Genomic DNA, 19,919 nt, shown 5'->3' on the forward strand with positions numbered 1-19,919 from the left:
TGGTCTTCATCTCTGGTGAGTTCTATTGACATTTCGGGTCCTGGAAATTGGGATTTAATTACCATTTCGATGCCCATATCATTGTTGCCGCTGCTCGGTTAGGTCAGCCGGATCTGGAGTGAAATCCTATAATGAGCCACTCATAAAAAGAAAACGCCACGTACTGTCCTCGCCGTTGCATGACCGGTACCAGGACCCGGAGAGTCGACTATATATGTGCTTTAAGAGGTCCATTGGACCTCACCTTTACCAAATTGTAGAGAACACAGTTCAAATCGACCAGTGTGATTTTGCATAACTGATTAGGTCCCAAAGTCATATTTACTGAGCTCCCTATGTAATACTCTAGCTAATTTCGATGTTGAAGCCAATGTCTGAAAACGATAATTTGGTTTTCAGTTGAACAGTTGTATTTCTCAAGTTGGCTAACAATAACGGGTCATAGTGAAAACGACTGATGCTTCTATCACCGCGCCTTAAACCCATTTCGGTCAAGTTGAGCCGATCTACATCGAGGCATGGATAGCTTATTAGTAGCAAAACTAAAGTATACCAGTCCACCCATACACACATTTGTACACGGGGAAATATGACAGTCTTTCAAGGATTTATCAGTGTCTCCTGAAAAGTATCAGATCGACTTTTTACAATGTGAACGGGTGAAAAGGCGGACGCAACAGTCGAAAGAAATCGTGACAGACGCACATGTACATGCGCGACAATGATGGATTTTTCTCACACCAAACCGATAATTATACACATCTAAACTGAGTTGCTATCGCATGCAAAGTCTATGCGTTGGAACAATCAATAGAGACGCGCCACAGAGGCCCTGCCCCTTTCATTATATGAGTAGCGACTAGCAAGAGAGATTTCTTAACTTATAATGCACAGAAAGATGCACAGCACATAATCATGATTTACTCCACACAGAAGACACAATGATATGAGGAGACCTTACATGCTGACCGATTACTCGGGCTAATTGGTCGAAAAGGTAAACTATCTAACGATGCATCTCGGTCGATCTCAACCTCCATGCTGTAGATATATTGCCCAAATTCATTACTAGCCTCACCTTTTTGCTTTTACCCCTCCCTCTGGGTGTAATATCATTTATAGCTAGCAAGATATAAGAGAAGCTTCCTAAGGCGCTCCTTCGGTATCGATTCAGATCGAGAGATAGAGAGAGAGGACGCTACCCTCATGAGCAACCCGAGAGGAGAACTGCCTGCTATGGCATGCTAAATCCATGCGATTGGAGGATCGAATCAGCATATTTAGAGTTCACACTCTGAATCGGTTGTTCTCTCTTGTGGCAATTCTCGGTATAAGAGATGAGGAGTGAATAGCCACCTTCAGAATTTGGGAATCGGACATACCTGTTACCGCAGCAGACATTTCAAAATCAAGGTAGTTGATCAGAAACAGAGACAATGGAGGAACTATGCGGTAGTAAGACCAGTTCAACTATCAAGTGGAATCTTGCAGATGAATCATTGCAAGCAAAAACAAAAAATAAAGATCCTATAATTATGTTTACTGCTTTTAGATTTTATAAATAAGGAATCAGTTCGAGTGGTTCTGATATAAGCGTGGAATTCAACAATAATTGTGTCGAGAATATATATGAAGGCAAATAATTGTGCTGGAGATCAGGACTGAAGGATAACGTACTGCATCAGCTGTTTGTGTTGGCTACTATGCTGTGTCTGAGATTGTCCTCGAGTCACTGTGAATCTTTGCCAACGGATTCACGATAAACCCAGCACCACCCCGATGCTGAAACCTACAATTCTCCAATCCATAAAGTTCAGCATCACTTCTGTCTGCTCTGAAACGCATCCCAGCTGCTGCTGGAGTTCGGGTAGAAGCAGTAAGCCTCGAACTCAGACTCTGCGTATTGTGTTTCCTCCAGAACCGGGAACTCAAAAAATCCGATGGAAGCATGCAACAAGTGGTCGCAGAGGAGTCGGTCTGAGTCATCCTTCCACTCGTTACTGCCAGGTCATACGAGATCTCATCCAGTGCCAACTCTAAACCGTGCACACGGGTCTCCAGAGAACGCAATCCGCTTTGGGAGCTCCCCATGAATTTCTGTGTGACATGAAAATTTTGTAAGCCAGAAAGAAAGGCTGGAGAACACTAACGTAATTGACTCTATCATCAGGAAAGTCTATCATCTGATTCTGTTATCATAGAAACTTCAAAAGAGTAGTCTCCAATTATGGAAATATGAACCTGAAACTTAGCGTAGAGAAATTTATATCTAGATAATTACTCACCAAATGGTAGATATAGCATACCTAGTCTGCAAATATAAGTGTCATCACCAGCTTTAACCCAAAATCTTTGGCAACCGATATCAGCAAATAATTGCCTATGTACATGAGAATACCGATTTATTTTATTTTTAGCCACTAATTATAGCCTTTTCTTTGAATGGCAATGTTACATATCTTTCTTAAATGGGAAGTCTCTTCCTAGATTAAAATTACAGTGTAGTGCTTTTTATCTCAATTAATTTTTATGCTTAAGGTAACAAACCTGCAGGAGATCTAGTAGGCTTGACTGTTGCTTCTCAATCTGCACCAGCTGGTTACGGATTGAAGATAGATCTTCGCTGTCCTTGTGATTCCTGTGATGATCTTGGATAGTGTTAGACTCGGAACTCTCCTCATTACAAGGAGCCACACGAGATCCAGACCTGAACCCCCCAAGCTTGTGCACCCTCTCATCAGAATTCTTACTAAACAGGGCTCTCCTTGTTTCCGGCTTCGAAGCCCCGTATATGTCTCCATTGCTTCTGTCTGGAATGTTCTCATTTCCCTCCCTAGGATCATCCTCACCAGTTCCTCTCGGTAAGGAACAATTGGAAACAGCGATTTCAACTTTCCAATTTGAAGGCTTCTTTTGGTCCACCTTTCGGATACTTGCAGGAGCTGAGTTTCTATCACTGTTCATTAGTGGACTTCTCTTCCTCGCAGGGGTTGTATACGAACTATCAGGTGGAGTTGACCTTGCTGATGGATGTTTCTTCCTCATCTGAGCACCAGCAGAAGAAACATTTCTTGCCCCTGTTGTATATTTTCCATCACTTGCGTTTTCTGTCCAAGTATAATGAAGAAAAAATTACCAGCATCAGGCATACAGTGACAATGAATGACACAACAGTTAAAATATTTGTCTAGAATATGTAGAGCTAATTATAAATATCCAACCCTTTGAGGAAGATATCGAATGTTTCAGCGGGGAGATCTCTTCTGATATATCGGGAACCTGCTTCCAGGCTTCCAGCATTTGATTCATGACCTCTCTAACAACTTTCACCTACAAAACCAACAAACATCATGAATCTCAAACTCATATTCAAAAGATTATCACCGAGCCCCATAGTCATGAAGCAACAAATACAAACAAGCAAACTACAAAATTAGGTATGATAAAACCCAGATTGCCAAGAAATCAACCTCTTAGTTGAACTACAGAGAACGAAAGGCATAAAATATTGCATTATTATAATTAATTCACATGCCCTGTCCAACCCAGCATAGTTATATCAAGATCATAGCCCAAAACCTTATCAAATCTTCGATTCTCGAAGACCTTCATGCACCCAGTTTTGTACTCTGCCAACAAATCTCTCTCCACCACTGCCAACTTCAACAGTACCTCTGCAGCTGCTTTCCTTGCTGCCCAGTCCTCAGAGATCAGAAACCCCATTACACAGGGCATCAAATTCTTCAATGCCCCAACACTCCCTGCCCCACCGACTCCAACCACGCTCCCGATCAGTGTCAAAACCCCTGCCTTAGCCTTAAACCCATCAGACTTCAGCAACTTCTCGAATCTCGGCAGCAGCCTCCCCAGTTTTGCTGGCTCAGGATTGGGAGCTGAATCAATCGCAGAAGCCAAGCATAGGGCAGCTCCCATTTGAGCATTCACATCCTGCTCTGTGAAAAGGGCATCTGCAAATTGCACACCGTGATCGTATTTCAGCTTGTATCAGTCTAAAAGCGCCAACTTCATCATATCGAAAGGATCAATCAACTAGGAATCAAATCATATGCAGATTTACATGGAGAAATTCTCAGATCATATCTATTTTAAACCGATCGTTCGCTAGAAATGTGGCATCCATCACGAGCCTTGACATCATGATTACTATAACAAGATCGACTATTGATCTTCTTCATCCCGAAAAATTTCATGTATACGAAATCTTCATGCAGAGCCAATGGAAAACTGATTTTCTCTATTAACACTTAAAAAAGCACAATTCTTTAAATAGAAACTGATCGGATGATTTCACTACCAGCAAATGCCTTCACGAAAGACTCAAAGGAGGGCTTAGTGACGTGCGATGCGATAGTAGATGCGGTGTTGACGCAAGCGGATCTCACGGCGGAGTCGGGATCACGGAGGCGGCGCGTGACGGTGGTGAGCATCTTGGCGATGTACGGGGAAAGCGTGTTGCCGTAAGTGAGAGACAGCGTGGCCAGAAGATTCACGCATTGCTTTCGTACGGGAGACTTGTCGGCAGTGTCGGTGGACTGGATGCAGGACAAGAAGACGGGGAATGACGAAGGATCCAGAGAGCGGGCGATGGAGTCGAGCTCGGTCACAGCGAGGGCGTAAGTGTCGCGGTCGGAGAGCTTCGTGAGGCAGATCAGCACCCGCTGCTTCAGGCTCTGAGGCGGCGGAGGAGTGGCGGAGGAAGGCGGCATTGCTGCGGAAGAGCTGCGAAATTACTCCTCGGACGGTGTGGCAGGAGGAAGAGGAGGAGGCGAGAGCTACTGGCTGGGCGGCGGAGCTTCCAGAATCTCCGGCATTGCAGCCGGGGGTGGCGGGAGCGCGCTTTCCCGGTGGCGGTTGGGGGGCAAGGAAGGAAGGAAGGATTGTGCGGGCACTTTTGAGCTGGTGGCGTCGTGCTGTCCCTTACCTTTTAAAAACTACCAGAACACTGGTGGGGTCGTCGCGAGTGACTGCTTGTGGACTAGTTAAACGGCGTCGTTCTCCTAACATATGGAAAATTTCTAATTTTTCTTTTTCTATTTTCTTTTTATGTGTACATACATTATATATTTTTCTCCGAAAAAAGACAAATCAGATTTTCTTTTGATGTTTCGTGTAATTTTTCCTAATTCGATTTCTATGACATCAAATGGAATCTAGATCTTATACTTGCTATAAATATGTTTACCAATTTGAGAATATAAATTAATTATTATCTTAATTACTAAAAGTTTGACAGACAGTTGTAATTTTGCAAACTTTGCTTTATATAATAGAAGATTTATCCTTGTAATAAATTGAATTATTATCTTAATTATACTGTGGTAGTTTTGGAAAATTGCTATGTATAATAGATTTATCCTTGCCATTAGGCCATATATACCCATTTATATAAAACGCCTAATGAAAAATAATAACTAATATAAATAAACTATATGAAAAATATATATATATATATATATATATATTAATACTAGGACATTTTATTTTATGCGTGTTCTATCTTCGGTGGGTCATTTTATTTTATGCATTACAAGTTTTGATATAAATAATTTTTTTCTTAGTAAGCCGATTTGTCTACCCTATTGGAGTGGATTGAGCTCGATTAGCATATGGTCTCGAGGATTAGGAATAAGCATAGATTGGACAATTCCTGATTAGGCAACTTAAACATTAGGATTAAAGCGTCAATGATCGAGAGATAGCATGATGTACGCTAGATGAGGACAAGCTCGCGTGAGTTTCGGCATATAGTTTACGAGAGAGATGTATCGACCCGTAAATTTGCTTATCTTAGGTTCCCAAATTTTGTAATATTTCTTTATTTGATCTCACGATAGTAACATTGCCAATAAGCATTTATACTCTTCGCTCTCTAGGAACAAGTGAGAATTTTAACCATTTTGTACAATATTCTTATTCGTTATTTTTTGATATTTTGCATATATTATCTTAATTTTTCAATAAATTCGCATAATCATCGCGCTCCCTTTGCCAATTCAACTTGCTCTACCAAAGATATCGTTCTCTGTTCGAAATTCAAGCTATCCACGTATATAGCACGACTTATCTAATAACTTTCCATAAGCCGTGAATATCTCTATGATATATGCTTCCATTTGGATGGTGCATATTATAAGGTTATTATAGAAATGACCTACCAATAGAACTCTTAGCATAAAAACGCAACTTTTAATGTAGATAAAAAATTACTGACGTAAATTGATTTAAGCGGTTCGAAACTTGTTCTTCTTAACAAAGTCTCAAATTTGAGTTTGTTGATGGATAAAACTTATGTTGAGAGAGATTTATCACTTAGTGAACTGACCCAGCTCGATTGGATTAGTCGGGACTTAATTGGGCTTCTGAATATTATGGTTCACATTGAAAAAAAAAAAGATAAAATATTGAAGTAATTGCAAATTCAACTCAAAACGTTCTACTTACATGGCTCTAAGACTTGCAGGGCCTCTACTTGTTTGTGAAAAATAGTTCCACTTCCCAGGTACTCCTTGTTTAAAACAATTAATACAGATATCTTATATCAATTTGAAGCAAATTAAAGATATACATAAAATATAATAATTGATTGGAAAAATTCGGGAGGAACAAATAGGAGAGAATGTCACCCGAAGTTTTATTATATTCAGTTATCTTTTCGTTCTTTCTTTTTTTTGTGGATATAAATAAAAATAATTATCATCACAATAAATAATAATAATAATAATAAATTAAAGCATAAAAAAGGAGAGGCCCTTAATCCGATAGATAAGATTCACCGATGGGAATGGGATGTGGAGTGGGCCCGCGTAGCGTTGAGATGGCTACTCCATCGCCTTCCCTTGCCTCTGTGACTCGCCACCTACTGGGCTTTGAATCCACACCTCCTCTCCTCTCCTCTGTCCCATTGCAATTTTGAGCTCCCCCTTTTCTTTTCTTTTTCTTTTTTTTTTTCCTTTTTTTTTGGATTGATTATTTTAAAAGAAACCCACATATTGAAAAAGTAATATTATTGCTCAATAAAAAGGTTGTATTCCTGAATATTCATAGTTGATATTAAGAATAATCGATAAATTTGCTATGACAAACACGAGTTATTTTCGTTCAATATCGAGATAAGATTATCGACAAAATTGTCAGATAAAAGAGAGGGGCTGATGGTAAATAAAAAGCGAACATGACAAAACATGATATGAGATCATGCAAATCCAAGGGCGGTGGCGGGGGGCAATTGGCCCCCTTGAGATTCTCTCAAAACCCCAATTTTTCCTCAAAATATTATAAAATATGCCTTTATTAAAGTATTTATCCCCCGAGATATATACGTCTATTTTCGTTTTATATTTTACCTTCCCGAGATAATTTCTTAGCTTCACCCTTATGCAAATCTAAAATGGAATTTATTAGCGGGAGCTTATCCAATCCATGGACGAAACAAGTCCAAAATAACTTAGCCAACTACAAAATAAATAAATTCTGATTATGTTATTCTGGAACCATTCCGTCCCGACACTGCAAAATTTTCCTTAGTAGCGGCAGTTAATGCGGGTAATCTAGCGCCAAATTTAAGGACGTCACGTGCTCGTGCAGGCGCGTGAACCTGTACGCCACTGCTCCTGCCATCAATTTGCCCTTCTCGTAATAATGACTTTTACTCAATTCTAAATCTAAAACTTATAGACTCCTGTTTGGTTTTCCGCTTTTTTTTTTTTGGCAGTGATTTTCGTTTTATTTAAAATATGGATTTATTATACAAAGAAAATAGATATTAAGAGAGATTTACTTCTTAATAAATTGATCGTCTTGAGCTGAATTCTGAACTTCCGAATACCAACATACACATCAAAAATATGAATTTATTGCTCTTTTTGCTAGTATATATATTGTGCGTCTTCAATTAGATTTGTTTAAAGAACCAGTACAACAACTCACTTTTGCTTATTAATTTACTAAGGAAGACGTCAGTTTGTTGATCTGACTTCACCTACGATCAGTTTCTGGGATATGCGAAATATGATAACACATCTCGTAGTTAAAAGAAAATGAACGTAGATGGCCATGCTCATTTTTTTCCCCCCTAACCAAGACAATGTTCCAATTTCTTGTGATCAATTAATTCGTGAAAGGATTGAGTCGGGCCGAGAAGGATGAATTCCTACTTGCGATTTAAGACGGAAAAAAACTTGTTTTAGAAGATAAGTTGCTTATTTTGCAATTTTATAGAACTGTTCCGAATTTCTAAAAATCTTAAACATATGTAATTGATTTGAAAGCGTGATAAGGATGATTTACCTTAATTTTGATGCTTTTAATATATCTCGACTGATAAAGATTTCATTGACGTGAATCCGAATGTAAGAGAGATCGATCGTCGGCAAGGGTGATCCTTCAGCCCTACTTTTCTTTTGCTTTCACGCTTTAGAATTGACCGATTAGTCACGCCATAATGATCGCAGGTCTCTAGCAATTCGGGCATATGATTAACACGTTATTAGAGATTAATCAGTAATAAACAGTGATTTTCAGTTGGAACACAGAGAACAACTTTTCCCCTACCTACTCGATCAACTCTGTCTGTGATGTGGCCCCATGAAACAGATTCCTTAATTTTTGTATGGTCGTCCCATGGGAAATTGTTTAATTTCGAAGGGAATATGAGGTACGGTTGGTGAGACAGTGGGTCCTCCTAAGTTATATATTCATGTATTAGTTGGTTCAGATATATTATTTTCCTACGAAATTGCATCCTTTTATTTTTCTGCGAAATCACGAAATATTATTAAACTTTTTTATGGGAATTCATCTCGCTCGAGTGTCTGAATGACCTAGACCGTGATGTCAAAAGGCTTCTAAGTTGCTTTCATTCATAATTTCAGCATTTATAAAATGGGCTAAATGTACTAACTCCCAAAAAAAGAAAGCGTAAATTCGGCTCGAATTGAATTAGTCGAGATCCACTGGACTTCTAGATATCTGATTATACATCGGTTAAAAAAAAAAGAAAAGAAAAAGGTCTACATAAGAGTGCATGTACGATTAATTATGAGAACAGCTCTCCAATTATACCTCAGTTAAATATATCATATTGTTCCAGCATAATTTTGTGTCCGAACTGCATATAATTAATTATCCCTTTGAGCAAAATTTATAAAAATAAATACATATTGATATATATTTGAATTATCCGAACGAAAAAAAAAAAGATTTTGATCACGATGAACAGTGTATTACGGCCCTCAGATGCTGCTCTGGGATCGGCCTTTTGTCGGCTCAATCAAACAAAATTAGGAAAATAAAAAGTGAAAACGAAAATGAGTTCGAATTTTTTTTTTAATAAGGAATGGACCGAAGCACGAAAATGAGTTGTGAATTAAAAAAATGAGTTCATAATCACCAACGATCGTGAATTAAAAAAATGAGTTCATAATCACCAACGAGGGATTGGACCCGCTGATAAACTGACAACAAGCAGTAGGTCAGGTTCAGGATTCTATTCTTTCAGGAGTCTGGGGTTTAATTGGAGGGCCTCGGGCCGTACAATACACCGCTCGGTGGACTAGTCGATTATTACAGTACCGGACACCATCGAAAAAAAAAAAGTTCATAATCATATTAAATCAAACGTCAATCAACAATTGGTTGGGATAGGAAGGGAACAATCAACGTAAGGCCTCATTTATCCTACGAGAAGCGATCTCGATCTGGAAATTCCTTCCGGTTTCTATATACTGTATATATAGATAAATTGAAATTTTGTTAATTAACAATTAATTAAACTTCTTATTTTACTTTCTCTTCAGTAAATCTCAATGAATATATAGCATTGGTATAGTAGCCGTAGGACCTTGAGAGCCCTGTACGTCGTGATTTAGTTCATCCAAATTTTATTTTTTTTAGGTGAATTCGAGGGTGGAAACTCAAATGCATTAAAAAATTAACAGTGAGGAAATATAGAGACAAGACATGATAGCTCCAATAATATCACCAAATTAAACACAAGTGTATCGAGTCCATGAAAACAAGAGTTAATTACATTTATGAATTCCTCAAGGAACCGTGACCGCAAGCATGATTTGCAAAGTGTTAATTACCATAACCATCACTGCATATATAAAATTCAGTTATATTTATGTATATATATCTGAAACCATGCAGGCACCTTACATGGGCGTCGGTCGAACAAACGAGAAATGCAAAGCATCATTTGGTGCTCCATAGTAAAATACTAAAATTGAAACAGTGTACTCACCCAAAAAAAAGAGAGAGAGAGAGAAAAATTTGGAACGTTGTCTGCATGCAACTGTTGGGGATGAGGAATTCGAAATGGAGGAGCTGACGATGATGAACACGAACACGCTCGAATTCTGATGAACACAATCTCTCGAATTTGTGAAAGGGGAAGACTTCAAGGTGCGTAAAACGCTTTTCGAATAGATTTATCCGTCCCCCACACAAATATATATATATATATATATATTTTTGTACCACAATGATATAGTTTTTGTAAAGAGATTTATCCGTCCCCACACAAATATATATATATATATATGCATATTGTCCCACAATGATATAGTTTTTGCCCATATATAATTGAAATTCAGATGTTATTGGCTCAAACAGAAGAACTATTGTCTGTTGACTCAGCGGCAGACAGCAATACATAAGATCTCATGCATCGCATTGCCATTGCATCCCCATATATATTGTCAGTGAAACTGCGCCATTTTAAGAAAATATTTGGTGAAACTAATGCGGACATTGTGATATGCAACTCTTCAATTAGCATTTAGCATATATTATCCTGTGTAATCTATAAATTTTTTAAACATATTTTTCTTGACTTTTGATTGGAATTAGCATGTGCCACTTTGTTGTGTTAGTACGCGCCATCTAATATTTTCTCGCGGTTTGAATGATTATTATTATTATATATGCACATGCATGCACATCCGGCGCCACATGCAAACTGATGATCAATGGGAATTAATGTATGTACGTACCTCTGAGTCGGTCCATATATGTATATGTGTATTATATACGTGTATGTATATCGGTCATGGACTGTCTGATCTGTTTCTGTGAGATTGATGATGATGTTTTTGTTTGCATGCAACTTAATAAACGTCCAAGGGCTTGATATTACATGAATGTCCATGTTCAGTGGTTTCTTGGAGGTGGATGACCACGAGACACCTAACACGGCATGGTCGCCACCTCCACAATGGTCGACTCGCATCCTCTCTGGGTCCCACAAATCTATCCCCCCTTCCCCTTCGTTCTCTCTTGCCTTATTTAATCTCCATATGTATATGTATTTATGTATATATGTATATATATTGTTTTTTATTTTTTCGGCGCGCATATATATTGCATGCTTTCAATGTTTCCATTCTGTATATCCATAGATGGAGATCTAACTATCTAGCTGGGGTGTTATGTTGGACAAGGAGATATCTTATGGAAAAAAAAAAGGTGGATCGGCGGGCGTATATGCCATATCCAGATGAACGGCAATGACGAAACGCATCGATCAATTGTCTTTGGGCTTCTAGAGTTTTTAATTTTAAAAAGGTTGCAGATAATGAAAAATCACTCAATCAAATTGGTTTGATTGTAATTAATAAGTTCATTTGGGGTCTCCGATCCCAAACTCTAACTATACCTGGTCTCGCGAAATATAAAGACTTTGACGTCACATGCAGTGACTAAATACGGCACATCTCCATCGAAGTATTTACACATAAAAAATCTCGTATATAAACATTATATACATATATACTGAGTTTATAATTAGTTGTGTCCCCAAAATTTAAATTAATAGAACGGTCTACTCAATTATCTTGTAAAAAAGAAATTGATTAATGGAAAATTGAAGTATTAAAAAATGAACTTTTCTAATTTTTTTACAAATTGAAATAGTAAAACAATTCTTACAAATATTATTTCATTTTTATATTTGTAAATATATATATATATATATATATTTATAGTTCTCTACTTTTTAGAAATTTTTTATGAAAAATTGAGAAATTCTCCAATAATAAACATATCCTAATTATTAGGTGGTGACACCCACTTTTTTTTTTAATTAATCCATGATTTCTTTGTATATTTTCGATGTGGGATTATAGAATCCTTAGCCCGTTTGGTTTTACAATCAAGTTTTTTAAATTTTAACTCTAACTTTAACTATACTCACTACACAATAAAAATCAACAACACAATTATTACTTTTCCATTTTTCTTCAATTTTTTTAACCATTCAATTTAATTTTTAATACTAAATTCTATTAACTATCCATTACTTTTTCTATAAATTAACAACACAATCATTATTTTCTTTCAATTATTCATTATTTTTTCACACTTTTTCTCATAATTCAACAATACAGTCATTACAATCCAATTAAAATCAAAACTCAACTCTACTTAACTATAAAACCAAACATACCAACATCTAGGACTTTAGATGATTGAATCATTCAAGTAGCTAGCTAGATTCTTTACTTTTTCATGATTGTGATCTTATATATATATATATATATATATATACATACTCACACACACGTATACTTATAAGCAATTTACACGCAGAAGCACACTCAACATCCTTCGCCATTCCTTGGCCCCATAAGCAATTGTTATTTGAGAGATGGTGTGACTTAGAATGGAAGCAAGAGTTAAAGATCAGAAAAGAACTTCCCTTTCCTCATGGCAAGGGACCATCAAAGTCATCACGTGACGGAACCACTAATAATTATTTCTCATTATATGTATTTTTTAATAATTTTTCCTTTGTCTTTCGATCTCTTTATGTGAAAACAGACCCTTACAATGCGTTTGTTTTCGGAGTTAAAGTCACGAATTTGTGATTGTGATTGTGATTGTAGAAGAAGACAAAAATATATGGGGCCCACCAGTTTGACTTTTGAAATATAAAATGAATGGAAGGTAGAGATAATTAATTATAATGGGATTGTATTTTAATAATATATGGGGCCCACCAATTTGACTTTTGAAATGTGTGTTTTGTTGTGTAGTGTTTTGAGTTAAAGTTAAAGTTAAAATCTTAAATCACGACTTTGAAAACAAACGGAGCATTATATTGTCTTGAAGCTATAGAGACCATCAAGTAACATGTAATGCATAATGGTAGGTAGACTTTGACATTACAATATTCCATCGTCCAATCCATCCTTTCATAATTTCACATGCAATGTAGGCAAACCAAGAGGATTCACTAATGTCTTTTGTCTTGTTTTTATATGATCAATGGTCTCCTTCACTGTTTATTTGCCTAATTATCCTCAACTTTTGTCTTGTTTTTACATGCTATGTAGGCAAGCCAAGAGGATTCACTAATGTCTTTTGTCTTCTTTTTTTTTATATGATCAATGGTCTCCTTCATTGTTTATTAGTCTAATTAATCCTCAACTTTGCTATTCATGTTACATAATTGGCATTTGGCATGTTTGTATAGATCATATAGACTTGACATATGAAGCCGGGCAATGGACCTATACATTTTTCGACTAAGAGGGGGTCAAAACTTTGAGAGATTAATAACATGATAAATATTGGTAAGGTTAATATGAGAAATTTGCAGCAAAATTAACTAAAGAGAGTATACAAAATTTTATAGGAGATATATAATTTGTGGGGTCATATGCCAGTCTTAGTCCCCATCTTTGTCCATATATCCCCAGTATTAACCTAACATGAACTAAGAATAATGTGGTAAAAGATTTTTTATTGTTTTGGTAGCAGTCTTGTAAAAGTTATAGTTAAACCATTTACAGCATATTAGTTAAAATTTTTTTTTTAATAAATGATAAAATGTTTTTTTTTGGATAAATGGTAAAATGTCATATTAAATGGTTTTTGGATTTATTTTACGCTTTTTTTTTTCATATTTGAGTTTTAAAAAATTACTTTGAGAGTGAATGTTCACAAAATGACATTCTCAAAACTTTTTTTGTTTTTTTGGGATACCGACACGAAAAGCTGAGTATTATTAGTAAGTGTACTCTTAGGGCTCTATCTAGGGCCAAAGCACCCATATATAAGATAAGGTCGAATTTTGTGAGATGAAGAGGCAGGATCCGTAAGGTGAGTTTGAAATAGAGAGATGAACAACAAGGGATGGTGACGGCATTAACTTCAGGTTCATTCACTTCCCATGCCCAATCCCCTCTACATTCTTCGCTTTGCATTAATTCTCCTTGAAGTCGTGTTTTTCAAATTTGGTGGCTCCGTGTGGCCTCGACGACACGATACATGCACATTTCAAGCATTCATAAATGAGTTAAACTCACTATGATATTTTAAAATTTTTCACCACATAGCACATATCGTATTAATTTCACCGTTCAACACGATATTTTAAAATTTTTTATGACATATCACAACAAATAATAATTTTACTATATAGTACAAAATTTAGAAAAAAATTCATCACATAACACGACATTAGTTTTTCTCAAATTTTTGTGTTATATGGTGAATTTTTTTTAAAATTTTGTGCTATTTGATAAAATTATTGCGTGTTGTGCTATTTCATAAAAAAATTTAAAATATTGTGTTAATTGTAAAATTAATACGATATGTATTATAATTTTCAAAATATCGTAGGACTGAGTGAATTATTCTTTGTATATCTACATTAACTTCACATTCCCCAATGGCATGGCCGATCGGCCTGCGTCGTCAAATTTCAAATCATGGTCTTGTCAGTTGACAACACTCGACGTGATCTTGTTATCTGCTCAGTAACTTCTTGTTTCGAGCTGGGGCATTGTTTTGATCTCCTACGCCCGGATCAAGGTTGGTGTCGTCGGTCCAACAAATGTTCAAGCATCTAATAATTTGAAAGCATATGAAAAGTTGTTGGGTGATCTTATCTCATCATCACGTGACGTGAATAAATACCAATTAAATTGCATGAAGTTTGAGACTTGATACTAATCACTCAGAGAATTATCATAATTATTTTTTATTAAAGAATTTTTATTGATTTTTCATCATTATTTCATTTGAAGTAAAATCATCTAAAATTTTCTCGAAAGCATATATATGTATCTTTGATAACAAAAACAATTTGAGATATTGGATATGGTATAGTTCTACATGTTTTCATCTTATATGAAATTAACAGATTTTAGATTCGATTTTTATTAGGGAAAGAAATTTCCTATATCCCTTTATTTTCTCACAATTTCTCCCCTTTTTTTACAAGAGAATTTCTTGAACCTAAAATATAAGAAAATAAAATTTTAAACAAACGAGCTTAAATAATCCTAGTAACGAGAATTGAATTGGAACCTCTTGGTTCCTAAATGAGAACGCTGATACGCTTTCTCTATTTATTCATTTACTAAACCAATCCTTTATAATCGAAAAAAAAAATAAATCTACCAACGATAATTAGTTCAACTAGTTCGACGCTTTTCCCTTAAATAATGTCTTCATGTTCGAGTCTTGTGAATGGAGACAATCCTTGATTTGGAGAGCCGTACCCCTTAGTGGATCGACCCGGTTCGAACTGGATTAGTAACAGTTGGGGTCCGTTAGATTTTTGGATATCATGGTACATATCGAAAAAAAAATCTTGAATGAGGGGTTCAAAAGAAATAATCGCTTTTTTTGGGCTTTTTCGAGACAACATATAATGGGCCTACCGTCAGCACAAGTGAGGGAAAACACGCATTCTCGATACGCATGGGCTTGGGCCCGTCCCTAAACAATCCGTCACCTCCTGCGCCCAATGGTCCATTGAGAAAATAAAGCAGACCGCTAGGGCTATATCAGTCATTTCGTGGTTTCATATATTCCCCCGGTCCCGGCAAAAACATATCCATCTTCCCGTTCCCTCCGTCGTTCCCTTCCCGCCCTTTTCATCTCCGCTTCTCCGCCAGAAGCATCCGTTCATTCCCAGCTGTTTCAGGAGATTTAGCATGCGATCATGTTGGTGTGGATGACCGATGTTTTTCTTCCTACTTCCAGAGCGAAGAATGTCCAAATTCGACCGAGCGACTGCTGTTCCTTTGGTACAATTGTTCAATCTCTGCATTTCCCGTCGAATCACCAACGTTTATCCAATCGCTTGATAGCAAACTTGTGTATATAGCTTACAATTTGTATGCGATTCCTCGCCAAGTTGCTGAGCTTAGCTGCTGATGACTTTCTTTAATGCATGACATCGCCACAGTTCTTCTGGTGATGATTTTGGAAGTGATTGAGCTGGTTTCGGTAAACGATGCTCGTATTCCTTCATTTGTAGCAGCTTTTGTCCTCATTTGATTGAGCAACTGCCGTTTCCTGGTATGAACTGATTGGTCTTGACACCCCTCCAGCTATTAACTTATGATCTTACGCAATCGCTTGATTTGTCTTTGGGTTAAGGTGGAAGGGTCATTCTCGGTCGATTTCGATATTTTCTTTATTTAAATATTTTACATGCTATTCATATACATAACAATCAGGTCATTTTGAGCTTACACTCCGTCTGCTATTACTGGCAAAGTTGCTACAATCAGCTGCTTATGAGTTCTTTGATGCATGATGATGCTCTGTGTTGCTCAGGGAGAGTTTTCCACCATTTGACCAGAGTTGTCTCGGGCAAGAACACATCCTTCTTCACCAGCGTCGCGTCGTACCATGCCTTCAGATTCTCCTCCAGCTCCAAGACCTTCTCCTTCTCGCTATTGAACGGTGTTTTGTTGGCGATCATTTCGATTCTGAGCTGCTCCACGTCAGCCCAGAAAGTGGATTCTCCACTCGACCCTCTCGGTATATTTTCCTTATGCTCACGCCATCTTTGAGTGTACCAGTATCGTTTCGGCCTGCTCCCAGGCTTCATGTACAACTGAGTGTCAGCATTCAGCGAGTTCCTATAGTAGTTGGCGATGTCGAAGGGCTCCACGAGGCGGCGGTATTTCGTTCCAAGCTCCACCCAAGAATCCTCTCCCTCAAATCCATCTGGGAGCTCGTATCTCTTCAACATCTCGATGATCTCGTCCCACATGCCCGCCAGTTCGAGTCTCTTTATATTGGCCATGAAATCTTCCTGGTATTTCTGTAGCTTGAAGGAGTCATAGTATCCCACTCTTCGAGTCTCACATGAAGTCCGGTAACCTTCTAATACAGTCATGGCTTTCTCCATGTTGTCCCTGTTGGTGTCGATCTTCTTCTGGTTAGCTATCTTATGGTTCTCTGCCTCTCTAGCCGCACGCAGACATAGTCTTGCCCTTACACTCTAGAAAAGTAATATCATCATTAACTATGTGCACGATGGTTCACGAATAATCTGCTTGTTTCTGCAAGATAAATTTTCCAAAGCATCTATGAAATCTATCCTGAGTTAAGCCGACATACCAGACCGAGTTCATTTAAGGCTGTGTTGATGGTTTGAGCTTCACTGTCTGCACATTCCTCTGAATTCAGGGGCAACTCTCGGAATTTGTCCAAGCAATAAATCTCTTGGTTTCCGGCTATTTCGTCGAGTTTGGTTTTATATGCTAAATGTTCGCTCAAGCTCATCTGTGCTACCTCAGATCCTTCGTCTCTGGAGCTTAGTTGAGAAGAGTAAATCAGTAATTGCAGCACGGCGTCAGGGTTTCTCACCGTTAAGACTTTCTTATTCCCGTAGCAGAAGACATACGTCCCAAATGGTCTATAGGGGCTAAGCTCAACGAAGCTGGAAATGGTGTCCACTAAATAGTTTGTGCTACCCATTAATTTACAGGCAGCTTGGCTTGCAACACTGGAAGCATTTCTCATGACATTCTCGAAAACGACCGTGACGAACTCATCATTTTCCAGGGATGTTTGTGTTGAATTTTGGGAATTTTTACTGAAAAAGGGGAGAATTTCCGGAAGGATTTGTTCTGTGTAAGATGGCGGAGCAAGCATAATTCGAGGGATGATGTCATATCTGGTAATAAAATGTATGAAGCAGTCGGACCACTTCTCACGCCGGACGGCATGACCGAATATGTGGTCGGCCATCAGAGGAGAACCAAAAGTTAAGCAGAAAGGTGATGAAGCTTGAATCTTCTTTGATCTGAGGTACTCAAAGAGCCAAACAGTGGCATATATTGCGACTGGACCACCTCCGGAATGGCCTGCAAATATTATTTGCTTCTTCCTTTTCAGAGCCTTTTCCACCTGAAACTCGGAAATATTATGTTACATCAGTAAGGATTCTTGCTATATTTGGATGCATGTTGAACCATGAACGACAGGTTCTCAATTTACTGATCGGCCTCGTTATGATGGTATTACAGTTGGTACCAAGGAGCAGAGATGAAACCTAACAAATGTAGATTAAGATGAAAGTTCATAGAGGTTGAAGATGAATCCATAAAATTTGCTTTATAAATGAGAAAGATGTGCAGCTCTCACTATCGGAAATCAACACTACCAAGAAATTCATCGGTAAGGCACAGAAAGTTTAATAGTGTGGTAAAATCAGAAGGGACTGAAGAGGAGAACCGAGCACCTCATTTTGGAACTTTGGCTTCTCTACAATTAATAAGAATCTGCGGAGAAAGGCATCATGGACAGAGGCAGCTTCATCATTGCCTATGCTTCTGAGAGAAGGGAAAACCTCGAGATTGACCTTGGCCTGTCCAAAGTGTCTGGTGCTTGTTTCCGTAGGGATCCAGTCAGCTGTAGACCAAGTGCCCGGGAAGGCGAAAATGACGTTTGATGAGAGGCAGCGCTTCCTGATAACAAACGGCTTTTCTGGATTCTTGTGAGCTTTCATGGCATAATGGAAAGCTTTCTTGATAATCTTTGCTCTCACTTCAAGATTATTCTCCTGCCTCTCTTCACCCATGTTTTTGAGGTCTCTCCCCAAGTTCTCTTTTGTGAAACACTGCATAATGATCGTAGTTTACAGGAATGATGTTTATAGAGAAGGATTGTTGGAATTACTTGTCTCACCCCGGTTATTGGGTCTTTGGAGATGCTCTTCTCCAATTAAAGTTGCTCATGGCTCAATCAAAGTTTTTCTTCCATGGAACCCAAACAACTTTTACTTTTCCTTTGCAACGGGGACAAGATTGGAACTGTGAATGCATTTCTTATTGCTAAGAATCAGCATCTTGTGGAAAGTGATGGAATGTTAGAGGAGAGTGTTATTCGCCTTAATGTAACCTTTCATGCCAGGATACTTTCAAATCGACAGAAACGAATAAAGATGCTTGAGGGCTAGATGATGCCCCGGGCCCTCAAATGCTGTACGTGCACACTTCTATTTGCTCATTCGATATATTTGAGCTCCAAATGTTTTGCTCCATATCTCTTGGTCATTCTTGCAACTGAAGCAAGAGATCTATATGGTATGGAAGCCCGTATTTCATTGTCATCCACACTGTTATTGATGTAGAGGAATTAGATGCCTGAATATTTGGCTTAGAGGAAGTCTTTGGTCTAGTGGAGCTACACTACATTGATTTGATGAAAAGAATCTTGCTCTAGGATAATAGACCAAAGGACCGTCTTCAAATTCCCGTGTAATCTTTAAATTCTTTTGGAAAGAGAGAACCTTAATGAGAAAGCATTTGGATCAGTTACCGCGGGGGAAGTGGCTTTTAGTGCTCATGTATAACGCATTGGAATAACCAGCAGTACCAACATAGAAGAACCAGATGCCTTTCCGGTTTACATGTCGGAGCAGAATAATTGTAGGATTCTTGGATAAGTGGTGAGATACAAAGTTTAGTTTATCTTGGTGAGTATTTTTGTGCCCGAGCTGAAAGTACATTTCAGCATGAGATAACTGAGTAATTGTTCGGCTTGTTCATTTTGTTTGATTTTCAGGTGATGGATCTTTGCAGTTGCAGCACTGGCAGCTCTTCTGGTTATTTCCTGGTAATACTTCTACTGTAACTTGCAAGCTT

At 37.8% G+C, this 19,919-nt stretch overlaps 2 protein-coding genes across 3 annotated transcripts; both read right to left on the reverse strand.

The window, feature by feature from the left end:
- Positions 1 to 680: 680 nt before the first annotated feature.
- Positions 681 to 4,928, reverse strand: LOC116187694 (TORTIFOLIA1-like protein 3). Its single transcript, XM_031516593.1, has 6 exons — positions 4,316 to 4,928; positions 3,580 to 3,968; positions 3,222 to 3,330; positions 2,548 to 3,107; positions 1,678 to 2,097; positions 681 to 1,382 (listed from the first exon to the last, which is right to left on the reverse strand). The coding sequence occupies exons 1-5, from the start codon at positions 4,725 to 4,727 to the stop codon at positions 1,702 to 1,704; spliced, it is 1,866 nt and encodes a 621-aa protein (XP_031372453.1). The 5' UTR covers positions 4,728 to 4,928; the 3' UTR covers positions 681 to 1,382; positions 1,678 to 1,701.
- Positions 4,929 to 16,428: 11,500 nt separating this feature from the next.
- On the reverse strand, positions 16,429 to 19,025 carry LOC116187138 (protein EDS1B-like). Of its 2 annotated transcripts, none has more exons than XM_031515740.1 (3): positions 18,635 to 19,025; positions 17,389 to 18,180; positions 16,429 to 17,269 (listed from the first exon to the last, which is right to left on the reverse strand). In XM_031515740.1, the coding sequence occupies exons 1-3, from the start codon at positions 18,896 to 18,898 to the stop codon at positions 16,547 to 16,549; spliced, it is 1,779 nt and encodes a 592-aa protein (XP_031371600.1). In that variant the 5' UTR covers positions 18,899 to 19,025; the 3' UTR covers positions 16,429 to 16,546. The 2 variants fall into 2 exon arrangements, with proteins under 2 accessions (XP_031371600.1, XP_031371599.1); XM_031515739.1 differs by having other exon boundaries at positions 18,515 to 19,025.
- Positions 19,026 to 19,919: the final 894 nt, after the last annotated feature.

This window comes from Punica granatum, chromosome 8 (genome assembly GCF_007655135.1).
Source record: "Punica granatum isolate Tunisia-2019 chromosome 8, ASM765513v2, whole genome shotgun sequence".
In the NCBI taxonomy this organism is placed as follows: Eukaryota; Viridiplantae; Streptophyta; class Magnoliopsida; order Myrtales; family Lythraceae; genus Punica; species Punica granatum.